This window comes from Thermobia domestica, chromosome 11 (genome assembly GCF_964235325.1).
Source record: "Thermobia domestica chromosome 11, izTheDome1.hap1.1, whole genome shotgun sequence".
Lineage (NCBI taxonomy): Eukaryota > Metazoa > Arthropoda > Insecta > Zygentoma > Lepismatidae > Thermobia > Thermobia domestica.
In genome coordinates, this window is record NC_137464.1 from 4,921,526 (window position 1) to 4,938,500 (window position 16,975).

Genomic DNA, 16,975 nt, shown 5'->3' on the forward strand with positions numbered 1-16,975 from the left:
GACTTTCTCCATTGTAAATGCAGATCACGCATTCGCAGTCGTGAATTTTTTTCTCATCCGCAGAAAACGTCAGTCGCTGGCAGTCAGCCAACAAGTGAAGACGTGTACTGAGTGGTCGTCAGTTTTTTTTTTTTTTTTTTTTTTTTTTTTTTTTTTTTTTTTAATGACAGAAAAACTTGAGCAGCGATATCCAAACGGAAACTGTTCAATCGGATCGGTACATTCAATTTTGAGCGAGAATTTGAGCATAAGGGGAGTATCCGCGAAATTTTTATTCAGGCTTTCATCGCCAAGTACAACATTCCTGTGTGTCGTCAGGCTGCCTACTCACCCGACATGGCTCCGTGAGACTTTTAGTTATTTCTCAAGCTGAAAGTGCCAGTAAAAGGGACTCGATTTGAGTTAAAAGAAGACTTTATGGGGAATGCGACGACACGATTGCTCACCATTCCAAAAACTGCGTTCCGGAAGTGTTTCCAATAATGGTGGGAGCGCTGGGAGAAGTGTGTGCATTAGCAAGGAGACTACTTTGAAGGAGATTAGTGTTTCGGATTTCCAAATCAATAAATGGATTTTTGTCAACAAAAGATTCGATACTTTTTAAACACACTTTACAGGGTATATATATATATATAAAGAAAAAACTGTGTGAATCAATTCCTTTACAAGAGTGATCGTTAATTTATATTACTGTATTTTAGATCGGAACAAAGTAAGAACCATATAGTTTGGAAACTATTTTCTGACAGATCACTAAATGTGCGATGGTCATACATTTTCCTGAATCTTAGTCTGTTCTGCGTATCGTGTTGCATATCTAGGTGAATATGGCCCAAGCTACGAACATTTGAAACTAACTTTATTGAAATTGCATTTTTCCAATAATCGGCTCGGTACCCACTGTCTTAAATTGCCGAATCGAACTTATTAATCAGAAAGTTAAAGAAAATATGTTCGCCGAAGTTAAAAATCAAATCTCGACTCGTGTATATTACATGGCCAGCTACACATTTTGCCAGTTACGTATAGAATTAAAAAAAATATATATATATATATTTTCTTAGTTCTGAACCGGATGGACAGCTATTTAGCTATCACTGATACAACTTAATGACAAGGAAATCCACGGAGAAATCCGCTTTTGAACGTGATTCTACAACTTTTGTAATCAATATTAAACCAAATTGAAAACTTAAATCAATATTTGATTAAGCTTTTTTGGGAAAGCTTCTACTTATAATCGTAGGTAGATTATTTTTGTTAGTGTACTTGTAATAAAGCTCTGAAACGGACAAGTGAAATAAATAATAGTAGTAATAAATAAAGTGTCATGCAGTTCTACTTGGACCAAGCTATTAGGTTTGTACCTTAGTAAACCAGATGAATGGCCAGTTTTTTTAAACATCAATTGATGGCAATTTTATCATGATGTATTGAACTGCCTTTCATAATGCTCTTGTTTTGAAAGTGATTGAAATTGATGTACAGGGCAGAGAAATGTAGGACAGAATTTAAATTATTTTTTTCCATGTTACTGGAGGAATGATACCAAAATTTCTATCAATGAGTATCCTTAGTGAGGACTAATGCCTTCAAAATTTTTGAAGTCTATGACTACATATTTGTCGTTCTTATTAGTTTTGTCCTTATTTTTCGACTTCGGAGTGTTTTGAGTCTCACCCCGTAAAATGGTTCCCGATCAGACCAAAGTAATCTACGAGGAAAATTAGCACAATTGAATAATGTTACATTGTGCCCCAAGCGACCACAAGTTTTAATTAGAAATAAGTTGGCATTAACGTCAAATGTTTGTGGTGGAAAGCTATTCCAAAATGATATTCATATGACTCCGTCCTATTAAAAAATTTAAACCTGAATCCATGATGACACTGTGCAAGAAAAGATGCGGATCTGCCGCCATTACCCCTAGCCAAGATATGGTCTTACTGCCTCTAGTCGTTTTGGACTTACAAGCATCGAGCTGTACCATCTTGTACTCCAGCGTCGAGCCAATACTGTGAAATTACCTGAAAAGTATGTTATACCCATTGGCGCAAAATGGCGACGATTCCGTGCTGTGATCGCATTGCGTGGACCAGTATACGCTCGTCTGTGCTTATGACCCCTCTTCTATCTACTGTTTCCACACAAGCGTCAGGGTCGTAGCAGTATGCTCTGTACGAGTCAAAATATCACAGTATGACACCCATTTCCCAGAGACAAATTATTCTCCTCCACTTGAACACACTGACGTTGTGATATTGTATCTTTCTGACGTCAGCGAGGCTTACTGGCGTTTGGTTTCACGTTTTTGCTTCCTGACTGAGCGTGGTGTAACACTACTACAAGCGAGGACACAACGCTAACAGAAGAGATGCGCTACCGGACCTGCATGTCTATCTTTGTACAACTTAATTACTTATTGCTGGTACTCTGTTCTATTCATCCTCCAAGTTTGGTGTTATATATCGACAAAAATATTCTAGCAAATAGTATTTCTAAGTGTTTCACAATCACGCAGAGAAATTGTAGTATTTCATTCGGCCGCGTATTCGAAATCAGAACCTCACGATTACAAAGTGAGAACGTTCCTGTTCACACTTGCTAACATATCACAGTATGTGATGAATATTTAAAGATGTGAATATCAAAAGACAAGAATTGGTAAAATGAGGTAGAACTGCTCCGACGACAAACGAACATAGATTCTCCAGAAACCAGATTCTCAAGAATCAAATCAGGGCAGGCCCGTATCCACGGGGGTCTAGGGGGCCGCCCCCCTAAATTTTTGCTGGCCCACCCTAAAATTTTCACGGTAGGCTTGCAAATGAATTATAATATGGTTGATTCGGGGCCCCCGTTACTTCAGCCGACTCCCCCCCCCCTACATTTTTGGGCTGGCTACGGGCCTGAATCAGGGATACTTCGAATACAAGTTAAAGCACTAACTGAAACGTTTCCTTTTACAGTCAGTAAACACTAATTTCTAAAGGAAATTATACGAGGGAGTATCGTAAAGTTTTAATTATCATAGTAAAAAAAATCAGGATACAGGGATTGTTGTGTTTTTTGGTTGGTGACCTCTCTGTATGTAGTCACCACCCACATTTACATATTTCTCCCAGCGTTTCTTCACTTTATAAATACTGTCATTATAGAAGTCTGCACATTGTACTTCAAACCATTCTTCCACCTAACGAATGTCATCATCTATGTTGTTAAAATCGCGACCACGCAACGGATTCTTCAATTGTAGAAACAAGAAAAAATCACTGTGCGAGGTCGGGAGAATAAGGTGGATGCTGCAATATCTGGAAGCCACACCTCCTTGCTTTGTCGATAGCAACTTGAGGTGAATAACCTGGTGCTTCTGAAAAGGTGTCAGCAAACGAGGAACCCAGTGACTAGATACCTTAGACATGTGAAGTTCGTGATGGATAATTTTCCACACACACTACCATAACTGAGACCAGTCTCGTTCATAATCTTTTGGATGGTTACACGTCTGTCTTGGAGGATTAAACACTCAGTGGCCACATCGTCCGTCAGGGACTGTGTTCCACGTCTTGGGTCGTCTGTGAGGGTCATATGCCCAGTTTGTAATTTCCTGTTCCACTTTACAATAGTGTCATAAATAATGGACAATCACCGCTATGCACAATCTTGTGTTGATTTTAGTTTAGCGTCCCTTTCAGCGGCTAGGCTGTTTGAGACGTGGACCTACTGATTAACGTGGAATCCGAACCACATGAGCTCCCGCCGGGAATCGAATCCAGGTCTCCCATCCCAAAGGCGCGTACGCTAACCGCTTAGCCACGAGGGAGCTCTATGCACAACCTTCATTTAGTCATGAATTTTTCTGGCATTATTATCCTTCAAATGCAGAAACTTTATCACACTGCGAGCCTCAATCTTATCCATCTTGCACTTTGGTCACTTTTGGCACACCCTGTAAAAAAATAATAATAATATCATTAGGAGCCAATTTCCTTAATGTCATGCACATAAGAATAAACATAACACTGACAAAATTTCATCATCACATCTTAATAACGTCCTCGTGATAATTAAAACTTGACGATACCCTTTCGTATTTCCTCTGCATTAATAAATATATGAACTCACCGGAAACATAACGGGGTGTTACAAGGGAAAAGATCAGCCGTCATAATAGTATTAACTGAAGATTGGCATCCTAATTGTTGAATGTGGACAAAGCTTAATATACATAGTATATTAGCGTATTATTTTTGTTGATTTTCATGGCTATTGAAAAATAAGAATACTTCCATATTGTGTAATATAAGTAATATAATTTATTGCTTTATGTCGATTGTTGAAGGAAGTTTACGTATTTAAAAAATAAAAAATACATTTGAACATACGAACGAATGATATTAAGGTAAATAACAAATGTTCGATTCGATTTGTAAATCTCGTATGCTTTACAGTAAAATGTACTTAATGTCCTATTCTGAAGGTCAGACTATATAATATTTAAAGCGTTCGAATTTTATGATGCCGAGAACATGAGGAAATTTAAAGTATGATGGTAATTTATCCACTATAGTACACCATTTTTCAATAAATAGTTCGTCTCCATCTTAAAGAACTTAATCAGTTCTAAAGTTTAGAAAACTATTTGAACTAGGAGTTAAAATTCTGGGATATATTGATTACTAGCTGACATACCCATTCTTCGCATGGGGGCTGTATTTGGAATCCAACGCCTGTGGGAGTATGAGCGACCGCGACCATTCATATCAGTGACCGCGAAAACTATGGATTTGACACTAATATAGGTCATTTTGGTTAATTTTTGTGTGTCTCGGTAAATGCCCCCCTCACCGCAGGTGAACCCTGGCTCGCATACAATGGTAACTGAATTGGATTTCACAGTAATATCGGTCATTTTGGATTATTTTCACATGTCTCAGTATCCTCCTGTTCCCCTCCCCCCTTCCCCGTGACCCCCGGTCCACAGCCAAATGGGGCGAATTTGAAAGTTAATGCGATCAGAGAGTTTGGGGTCCCGGGTTCGATACCCCCCCCAAGTGAACTTTGTGGTGGACAAACGCCGTGTGCGTGGGTTTCCTCGGGGTTCTCCCGTTTCCTCCCACTTTCTTCATTCCACCATTTCATTCATTACTCATCATCACCGTCTCCTTTAGCCTAACCGGCATAACCGTGGGACGTAAAACTCAAAGATTTCATTTTGCGATCAGAGAGTTTCACTATTGATCTTAGCTACCACGAAAACTATGAATTCGACACTAATATCGGTCATTTTCTACTATTTTTACATGTTCCGGTAAAGTCTTCCCCTGAGACCCCATCTGTTTCAAAAAAAAAAAAAACTTCGTCTTGGTCTGGTACCCGTGACCCAAATTTGTTAACTTTCAGTCCACTCGTCTGGTCCCAAAAAATCCACTTTGAATTAGTAGCAAATTCCATAGAATTTATCTGCATAGCCATATTTTTGTTTAATCTCGTAATCATTTACCAAATCGCAAAAGCTCAAACATATCCTACGTTTCTAAATCCTTTCCTTTCATAACTGACAAAATCCCTTGAGGTATTAATCAATGCATTACAAAAAGTGGTGTAAATATAACGGAGAAGTTGATTTGTTTCGTTATATTTCATGAATGAATGAATGTTTGTTATTAGCTCTGCTTGCAAATTAATGCAGCTTGTCGTGAAAAGAGTGTAAATACTTAATAAAACTTAAGTCAAAGTATAGATTGTATCAGTTTCCCTTTTACCTAGGGTAGCAGTGGGTCCTTCCCCTCAGTTTCTTCAACGACAGCAAAAAAAGAGTAAGTATAGGTCAACAAAAAACAGAGCTAAAATTCAGTTTTAATCTTTGCTTCTGCATGCGCAATCCTTTCGCTTCTACAATAGAGTTGTGCATGTGCGCTTTTGGTGATTGCTTCTGGTTTATTTGGGATATTGTACATGGTTGTGGTTTATATATGTGTGTTAGTTGCTTTACATTATGTAACTATTTTTAAAGTCACGTTCAAAAAATCTGGTGAACCATTTAGTAGCCCACGACTATATCACATTATGTAATAGTGAAGTTTGAATTCAGATCTGACAGAGTTATTACATTAATAATAATGCAATAAATTAGTTTAGAGCTTTCCACAGTAAGATGGTTGACCAGGATTTTATGAATATGACTTGTGTAGTATTATTACAGTAAGGTTTTTTGTACGTTACGGGTTTTTGATCGTGTTTACATGATAATGGGATAAATCGTGGAAATTAAGGGCTTCTTTTAATGATAATCTTCAGTAATTGTATTTTTCTGTCTAAAATTTGTCAGATTGAAGGTAAAACTGTTGATGAAGGTACAAGAAATTTTATATCTTTGCAAAGATGTGATAATCTTCACTAATTGATAAGATAGAATGCATATCTATTGACAATATACAAATATTTTCTTATGTTAAAAGTGTTTTAACTGAGAATTTGTATCCGCTTTTAATGTGGTGATCTTGTTGATTTTTCATTGTATTATTGTGGAAATGGCTACCATTATAAAGAATAATATTTTTTACTAGGTTTCACTGATATCGTAGATATACAATAGAGTCCGGAAAACTCGGTCTAATGTGGACCGAAGGGTGACCGAGCTTGTGAAAATGCCGGGTTATCGGGAATGGGATTTAAAAAAGAATAAGTACAGAGTGTTTTCTCAAAAAATACAGTACTGTACTTGTATGTATTGGTTGGATGAGAATACAACAGAATAAACTGCCCAGTTATCCTTAAACGAAGGAAAAGTACGTACTTTATGAAGGCATAGAGCCGTTACTATTTATGAAAATGAAAATTAATGAATACACACTGTATAGTAATTTACCTAATAAGACAAAACTCAGAAAAATACTTGAACGGGTCTGTGCGCGCGGGGTTTTTTCGCCCTGCCAGAATGTGACCGAGTTATCGAATGCAGAGTTTTAGGGACTCTACTATACTACTGGAGACCGCGGTAGGATTTTTTTTTTTTTAACAAGTCGTGAGTTCAAATCCCAGATTTTGTTTTCCTTAATTATAAGAGGCAAATACCGAAATGAAATTTCCCCTTCGTGGTTAAGTGGCTACTCACGTATTTTCTTTGCGTCAAGTTTCAGTTTCGATCTCCAGTGAGGGCACAAAACCGTGTAGTGGTTGTCTCGTTTTGTATAAAGCTACAAGGGAATGTACACTCATGTCCAAAATGATTGTCGCATATCTATAACTGTCTTCTTGTAAGAATATAATTTGATAATGATTTTGCAGGGTACTTTTAATACTGTTACTATGTGTATAATCAGGAAATGTATATTTGTGGAAAATTTCATAAGAAAAGAATTATAAATAAGAAAATTAGAATGAGTAAAACAAAATGTTGCTAAATTGACAAGAACGTTTTATTTTCGTTTTATTGTTCTTATTTACTGCTCTTTTGACATGAAATTTGCCACATCCATGTCTTTGCCGATTATACAGATACTAACATTATAAGAAATACTGAGTGAATTCGTTATCATCAAATTATATTCGTAGAACAGCATATTTCTAGACATTCGACAATAATTTTGGACATGAGTGTACGTTCCAAATAATCAATTAATCAGCTGGGATTGTGTTTTTAAAGATGTTAGCTAAATTTAACAATGGAGCTATTTAGTGTTTACATATTGTTGTAAATAATCGAAGTTTTCGAGAAGCTGAACATTCTGTCACGAACGTCTGTGATAACTACAGATAGTTTAGAGACGTAATAACGTGTAGATCTATTGGTCAGCAATGAAGTCTCGAAATCATAAGCCAAGCTGTTTTGCTTCTTTGCTATCTATGTAAAGAGAGAAGTTTTAAAGTTGACACTGCCATAAACGTTGAATGCCACAAAACTTCCATAGTATCGTGTATGGCTAAATAGTTTGTTTTGAAACTAGATCAAAGGACGACCAGATTGGAATCATGGATAGTTACTGAATATCGCGAATAATTAATCTAGCAAAATATTTGCCTTCTTTTGAAAGCCATGTACTATCCCATATCAATAATTAATGCTTGGATATGCAAATACACTTTAGCTACCAGTGGGCTCATTACGCTTGTGATCTCACAAATTCTTTTTCCGTCCCAGAAGCGAAATCTTTGAGCTTAAATGCCATAAATCAAAGGATGTGAAAGTTATACTAAAGTAGTGTTAGTTCAATAAGGGACTTTGAAAGGAAAGATCGGAATTTAGAAAATAAGTTAAAAACAGGAAGAACAGTATGATACTCTGTATGTATCAGTGGTTTCTGGGGTTAACACTTTCAGTCCTACTGTAGTTCCGGAACGACAGGCTGTAAACTTACGTTAAATCTGAGTGTCGTTGGGGAACGACATGTCCATTTAAAATTTAAAATACTAACCAGAAATGAATTTTGTATGCTCTTTTATTTGAGAAAGTAATTATGAGTGCTTCGTAAATTATCTATTGGCCAACTTGATCCAAGAATGCCTTTCAGTCATTGTAGAAAGAGAACTAAAGAAGGTATATCATTATCATTCATAAACTTTAGTATTATTACTTTGCAATAAACAAAGTTATTGTTTGCAATGATTTTTCAAATAGCTCTTGTTCGGAAACTGGTATCTTCTAGTAGATTGGTATTTTTTCTTTTATTTCTGAAAGTTTCAACCATTTAGAGTAAAAACTTAAGAAGATAGGATTTTTAAAAATAACCCTTATTTTCTCCAGGACACAGGACTTTGTCAATTTAAATAACCCTAGAATTGAAAGTGTTAAATTAAATCCATCAGAGAAACGAAAAACACTACTAAAGATTTAAAACAAACAAAATTTATTTACTAGACCAAGCTGCATGATTCGATAAAAAAAAAATATGTCAAGTTGCACTTTATTTGCACGTATTCTTGTCTGTGTTAGCTTATTGATTAGTTACAGATGCTGCTTAATGTAAATATGAGTCATAAAAACATGGTTGGTTTTGAAGTTCTTACTCGTTCATCAAAAATGAATTGAGTCACAAGAAGATTGTCGAAAACACAGATGCAATTAAAGAAAAGTTTATTTTTTCGTATACTTTTAATAATGGAGAACTGAAGACGAAACTTACCCTGTAGACTTTAGGAAGCAGTGATGATGAAATAATTGGTCAAATGGATCTAAGGAAACAGGTCCCCAGAGAAAAATTCATACACTGACGATGTTATATGAGACGTAGACCTACTGATTAACGTGAAATGCAAATCACATGAGCTCCCGCCGGAAATCGAACCCGGGTCTCCCACACTAATACCGCGTACGCTAACCGCTTAGCCATGAAGGAGCTCTTCTATAAGTTGGGTTGAGAATTATATAATATAATGGCTTTGCATGTGTTTCAAATAGGCTGGCTTCATTTCACGCTTCTTGGAATTTTACATTTTTCTTACAAATGTGAGTATATCTACATGTCGTTCAACAAACACGTTTACTGAACTCGTGTGAGTGTAAACTAATAACAGCTATAGCCGGGAAGTATGTGTATGTTGATTTTGTAAATGCCTCATACAGTACATAATGTTTTTGTGTATTCAAGTACATAATTGCTTCCTTGTCGTAAATGAAGAGAAGTATTTTTTGTAAGTTACCTCATAAAGGAATTTCTAGTATAATAACAGATTGTGTTTACAGTGTTGATAAACAGGTTAAAAGAACTATTTGAGATAACAGAAGATATCTCAATCCAGCACCCTGATATCGTTAGTCTGTTCGTGCGAGTATTGAGCGCATAGTAGATATATAGGATACCATAACTTCCTCAACTGACATCCATCGTCATTGGATTACTTCTATGAACCACCAGTAAAACTTGCGGAATGAAGTCCAAAACAGAAATATTAGTTATGTCACTGGTAGCTCAGTTACTGTAGGACAACTGTCCAGCTAGCGGTAATCAAATATTGACTCTCCGCTAATCCGGTGGCCAAGATTTCATGTAATTTCATCATTGTTCTATATCATGTGCTATCTAGTGGAAATTAAATAATGTAAGTAATTCATTTAAAAATAGTTTTTCATCTGATGGCAAAGATACTGCAGTGTGTTAAATGTAAAGTAGTAACCCAGAACATGTATAGTGAAAATTGTATTTGAGAGGGGACAGAAATGTTTAGTATATATGCTTTGCTCTTGTTGTGGAAACTGAAATGAAAATATTTGAAACAAGTAAACATTGGGACTTGGAACTGTGACTATTATAAAAAATGCAGAAGAGAAAGTAGAAGTGGTAATAGCATTATTGGTAACGATCAGAAAAGTGAACGGGCATTAACACTCCCCGCTGGTCCAGTGGTTAGCGCATGCTTGTGGTCCCGGGTTCGATTCCCGGTGGAAGAGTACAAAAAATTAATTTCACGATCATTCACTTTCATTAATCATTGGGCTCATTTGGCCTAAAAAGTACAGAACTCTGGAACGTTAAACAAACAAAAGAGTGGGCATTGAAAGCAAAGATAGATGTGACCCACTTTCGACATAAAAGAAGAAAGCATATTGTATGGAGTGTTAAATAAAGAAGTTAACATAAGAGTGCCATCCAACATTTCGAGATGAGTATTGTGCTGTAAGGAGCAGAAATATGGACATTACGAAAGAACAACGAAAATGTTCCTCAAATTATTCGAAACATGTGTATGGAGAAGAATGGAATCCAGTTCGTTAAAGTTTAGCGTCCCTTTTCAGCATAGATTCTGTACAAGGCAAGGACCTATAGGTCAAGTTCAACTCCGAACTATCGTAATGGGTTCAATTTTTTTTAATGCTTTCCCACCTGCAATCGAACCCGGGACTAGCTGCATCAAAGGCACATGCTCTAGCCACTAGACCAGCAGGAATGGAAAGAAGAATTATGAAAACTAGCTGCGTCTCGAACGAAAAACCAATGAAACGTGTTAGTAAAGGCTAGGAAAAAGAATTCCTGCAGACAGTTTAAAAAAATGAAGCTGGTTAGACATTATTTGGGAAGACCAGTTTCTCTGTACAGTGGGGAAGGTGACTAGTGAGAAATGAAAAACAAGATATAATACCCTTTATTCAAAATAGACACTTAATGAGTCAGTACATGCATTGAAGCGGTTGTAGAACTTGGTGAAGCAATCTTGGTACTCCTGTTTCGGAAGTGTCTCCAAAAATTGTAGTGGAAGCCTTTTGGATGTCTGGGATGGTATCGAAACCTCTTCCTTTGAACGCCATTTTCAGTTTCAGAAGTAGAAAACGCATGGAATGATATGTGGAGAATATAGGGGTGATCGAACTCTCTCTATATATATATTCAAAAACTGGCATACCACCCTACTCTTTTGCACAAATACATTCATGTCCAAAATGATTTTGCAGGGTACTTTTAATACTGATACTGTGTGTATAATCGAGAAATATATATTTGTAGTAAATTTCATTAAAAAAATTATAAATACGGAAATTAGTATGTATAAAACAAAATGTTGCTAACTGGACAAGAAAATTTTGTTTTCGTTTTCTTTTTCTTATTTACTGCTCTTTTGACGTGAAATTTGCCACAAGTCTTTGCCGATTATACACATACTAACATTATAAGAAATACCGGGCGAATTCGTTATCAACTTATATTCGTAGAACAACATATTCATAGACACGCGACAATAATTTTGGACATGAGTGTACATTATGATCTTTGTTGCCGATATTCGACTGAAAGCAGGGAATTCGTGTTATTCAGTTCAAAACCTTTTATCGTCGCGAATTCTGTCGAGGAATTTGAAGCTTAAAATATATAAAGCAATAATCATGCCTGTTGTGCTGTATGGTTGCGAAACATGGTCGCTGACTTTGAGGGAAGAACGTAAACTGAACGTGTTTGAGAACAAGATCCTTAGACGAATATTAGGACCCAAGAGGAACGGGAATGGGGAATGGCGGAAACTTCATAACGAGGAACTACATAATTTATATCGTTTACCAAACGTTGTTATGGTCATCAAATCTAGGAGGCTTAGGTGGTCAGGTCATGTAGCCAGAATGGAAGAAAGTAGGAATGCTTTGAAAGTTCTATCTGGAAGACCAACCGGAAAACGACCATTAGGAAGAGCTAGGCGCAGATGAGAGGACAATATTAACCCCTTCAGTGCGTAATTTTCAGATGCGAACCGCTGTAAAAAGTGCAAGTTCTTTGTCATTATCACTAAAAGCGCCATCACCACTTTCCTCCGACTCCGAACCTGTTGACTCTAAATCTGTTTCAAAATCTCTTACATCAGAATCACTAATTAATAACTCTTCTTCGATGTCAGCATCGTTGGAATATCGTTTTGACGCCATTACTATGCTGCCTGCTCTCAAACAAAACATAGAATGAAAACTGTATTTGACGAAGCACAAACTCTATTTTAATTTCTTTCTTTTTGCCTCTTCTTTTAATTAAGCAACAATTGAAACCAGCTGAGCGCAAACTCGTTAAATATTGTCGGGATAACAGTACACATACTATGGGCAAGTATATTCGCCATACGCAATACAAAATAGCCAAATCAAAATGAAAGCGTATATATATGCCATCCGCACAGCAGGTGCGTTTTGAAGACACGAGTTAACTCGCCACCCACACTGAAGGGGTTAAGATGAATCTCGAAGAAATAGGAATACAAAGTAGAAACTGGATCCAGTTGTCTAAGGATAGAAGTCAGTGGAGAGCTTTTGTGAACGCGACATTGAATAGGCTATAGAGTGAATGAGTTAGTTAACTTGCCTGTTTTTTAGATCCAGATTTGAAAATCCTTGATGAATTGTTCAAGTTCCTCTAAGAAAGCCAGTTCTCAGCACCGATTTGTTGGAATTTTGGGAAGTTTATCTGAAGAGATTTGTTGCATAAACTTAAATTTGGATGTCAATAAAGCATAGAAAAAAATAAAAGGAGTTAAAAAGAGAGAAAATCGAAGAAGGGAAAAACCGTCAAAAATTGTACTTGTATTCCACCAAGTTAAAGAGCACCATAGATCGAGAATCGAAATATATGGCACATACGGAGCTGACATATGTGCATACTAAGAAAGTGTCAATCGTTTTCCATCCAGCACTAAAAAGAATAAGAAAATTCAAGCTACATATTTTTTTTTTAAATTACTAGTTGTTGATTAGGTCCTTATTATATTTTTGTCTTAATACAGAGTCCGGCAGAAAAATGTATACACTCTTTGTCATCCTATATTAACAATTGTTCTGAAATTTAGGTATGTTGTAGTATGGTTTTTCGCCCAACAGTTGTCGACATTGTCATTTGCTTTCAGTTAAAATTATGTTGTAATACGGCTTTTCGCTCAACAGATGTCGCTACTGTCATGCAGGACTTGCTGCTGTAGGCGTTCTTGCCGATCTTCCTTTGTGAATACCACAAATCGTTCCATGCGCCTCAAATTTGTCAACAATGCGTTTGATTGTTAGGCGGGTTGGTGATTCAGTACCGAACTCCCCTCTCCAGTGACGCTGCACTTCGATAGCATTCCCAACACTTATATAAACGTACTTATGCTGCTCGGATGTCAAACGTGCTCCTGCCATCTTCTTATCTCACTAACCGTGCTGACAGGACCGACATCTGTTGAGCGAAAAACCGCACTACAACATAATTTTAACTCAAAACAATTGACACTGCTGACATCTGTTGGGCGAAAAACCATACTACAACATACTTAAATTTCAGAACAATTGTCAATACCAGTATCCTGATACAGACTGACAAAGAGTGTATACATTTTTCTGATGGACTCGGTAGATGTCCACTACAAGTGGCCACTTATAGATCTTTTAAATAATAATAATAAAACTAGGAAATAAATTTATCGTGAACAGTAATCTTTGACTAATTCCGAGCTTATGAACTGTGGAGTTAAACCTTATCTGAAAATAATATGCATGTATATCGTAAGTTGATTATTTTTTAAATATAGATTTTACAATCATTTGTCTTCTTTTTCTTCTATTGCAGTAAACTTATATAGATGGGATGTTGGTAGAAATCGATACTTTTTTTTTTCCTAGTATGACTTGTGAATTCCTCTTCTTATTTCTATTTTTAACTAAATTTTAATTTTAAAATTTTGTTGTTGCTTTGTGAGATGTAACGTTTATATTGAGACTATTTATTTTCTTCTGATAGAGAAAGAAGCGAAGATTCAAGTTCCACCGAAAGAAAACCCACACAACCCCGAAGTTACTTGGATAGCAATGGCGAAGGAGCAGACACGTGTGGAGACATGTCTACTGTAAATATTTCCAACCTGCCAGGGTATCAGCTTCTCTCGTCCCAAGAAAAGAAGGTACGTACAGTCACAGGCTTTAAATTACTTAGAATACCTGAAGTGCATTTAAACGAACTATATGATTTCTATGAGTGCTGTATTAATTAGGGATAGCCACAAAGTTCCGGTTCCACGAGGAACCGCTTCTCGGAGATCCGGTTTTCAGAACGTTCCAGATCTGTATCCGAAAACCCGGTTCCAGAACCGGATCTTAGGAACCGGTTCCAGATCTGGATTTGAAAGCCCCCAAAGACCCGTATAGGAGGCACAAAGTTCACCTTCAAAACACTGCAAAAAGGACCATGCGCTTGTGCCCTCCCCGCCCAGACCCGCTTCTGCCCCCAGAAAAAAATTTGGTCCACCAGTGGGTGTATAGCCAAATGAGTTGGCCAGTTTACCTGTTTAGCCAATGAGTTTGCCAGTTAGTCAGTTTATTTAGCCAAATGAGACAAGCGGCCGCCGCCTGGGCGCCTACCTGCCGCTTCCACCAATTCATCTAGCACACTGTTCACAGCCTGCCAGCAGCTCGGGTTTAGCGTAGAGATGGTCACAAAGTTTCGGTTACAGCGGAACCGGTTTTGCGAGGAACCAGTTCTTGGAGATCTGATTTTCAGAACCGGTTCCAGACCTGGATCCGAAAAACCGGTTCTGGCCATCTCTAGTATTAATCACTATTGTTGTTTTAAGAAACAGTTGGATGATTGTGTACTAGTGGTAGCATCTAATTTCGTCAATGAAAATCATACTCGTTGTGTAATTGGTCAACGTCCTAGTCGCATTGGAGTACCACTTCTCTTGAGATCAGTCGGACCTGGTCAGAGTAAAAATTAGTGATTGTTCGCACTCATCAGATGATGTTGGCATTGAGGCGTCCACCCATGGCGTGAGGACAGTTGAGGAGCTACTTGAAAGAAAGAAGTAGCGAACTCTGGTCTAGAAAGCTAGTATTAAAAGCAAAGGAGGCGGGGAAAGATGGGTGACCGTTCGTACTCTCCAGATGGTGTTAGTATTGCGGTGTCCACCCAGCGTCGTGAGGACAATTGGGGAGCTACTTGAAAGAAAGAAGTAGCGAACACCAATCTTAAAATCCAGCATTAACGGTGAAGGGAACTGATGTGGTAATCATACATCACCCCAATGGCATGAGAGCCAGAAGTCAGCCGGTAAGCCCTGGTCGCCTAAGGGCTCTTGCGCCATGAATTTAGATAAACGAAGTAACTTACACGCCGGAAAAAACGATGGGAAGTTTAATGAGACTATTGCCTGCGCCAATTGAGGCACGTTGCGCGCACACAGCAATCACAGCTCTTCCAGTGTCGAAGAGAAATGAAGGTATCAAAGCTCATTCGTAGTTGTTTGCTGTATGACTTTAAGGCGGGCCTGTCAGCAACCGCATCAAGTCGTCACATACGTCATGCATTTGGGGAGGATACTGTAAACGAACGTACCGCTAGACATTGGTTCCAGAAGTTCAGGGTCGGGAGATCTGAGCCTGTGATGAATCCTGCAGTAGGCGAATAAAGATGTTGCATGACGAGGCTTTGAAGGTAGACATAGAGGAAGACATCAGTCAAATGTGTGGTGAACTTGCCGAACGCTCCAGGTCTCCGAGGAAACAGTCAAGACTTTCACCTGCACTGCATAGGGAAAGTATACAAGTTGATCAAGTTGTCGGTAGCCAACAACGAAAAGTTTTCCTGGGTTTTCCTCATTCACACCAGGCAGATGCCGGGGTGGTACCTAACTTATAGGTCTCAGGTCGCTTCCTTCCTTCCCCAATCCTTTCTTTCTTCCCTTTGCTCGGATAGTGTGCTCGCTGAGGGACGTCATCCCTCAAACATGACGTGCTAAATGGCCTTAGATGCCGAAAGCCCAGAAATCTAAATCCTAAATCCCTAGTGATGCTATGCGTTCCTCCTTCGCACTAATTCCAGGAATAAGTCCAAGTCCCCAAACAACAGCAATAAGTCTCAATCTCTAGTAAAACCCACATTGATCTATAAAAGTCCGGGTGCTTTTAATAAAGTTCCCTCTGAAAATATCTTATATTATTAGTTGTGAATATGAACATAATGCCGTAAAGAAACTATACACTATGTTTTGTCATAATCGAATAATTTTTACGTGGTTTATATTGGAAAATTGTCTTGCATGTTCAAACTTACAATATGGAGTAGATTTTACCCCCTTATTTTTGATGGATTGCAACCAAATAATAGGGTTATTTCTATAAGTTGAAGGAAGGCGCAAACCAAGTTTCTTCAAAATCGTAAGTTTTACGAAAGTTATCATGGAAAAAGAAGCACGGACAGACGCAAATGCCGATCTAGTCGCATGGTAGAAGTTTCGCTTCAATTAATATTTGCTGTATTTTAAAGATGAGCTTTCGAAAGTAATAGGAGGGTACGGTAACTGAGTAGTAGAGCGCTTACCTCTGGTGCGTGGGGTCCCTGGTTCCATCCCCGGCCAAGTATGTAGTGGATAACATTGTTTCCGTTGTGGGTTTTCATGGGATACTCCCGTTTCCTCCCACTTCTTATTCCACCCATTCTTTCATCCTCATTCACTTTAATCATTGTCTGCCTTAGCCTGAAGGACATAATCGTGGGACGTTAAAACTGAAATATTTAATTTTTCATTTTTGAAAAAA

At 37.7% G+C, this 16,975-nt stretch overlaps 1 protein-coding gene across 1 annotated transcript in view; it reads left to right on the forward strand.

Moving 5' to 3' along the window:
* The window catches only part of Ada2b (Transcriptional adapter 2B), an 81,835-nt gene that overhangs the window by 52,010 nt on the left and 12,850 nt on the right, over positions 1-16,975 (forward strand). The window contains exons 9-10 of the mRNA XM_081729954.1: positions 5,770-5,819; positions 14,184-14,343. Coding sequence (XP_081586080.1) covers positions 5,770-5,819; positions 14,184-14,343 — 210 coding nt within the window. The remainder of the gene's footprint in view (positions 1-5,769; positions 5,820-14,183; positions 14,344-16,975) is intronic.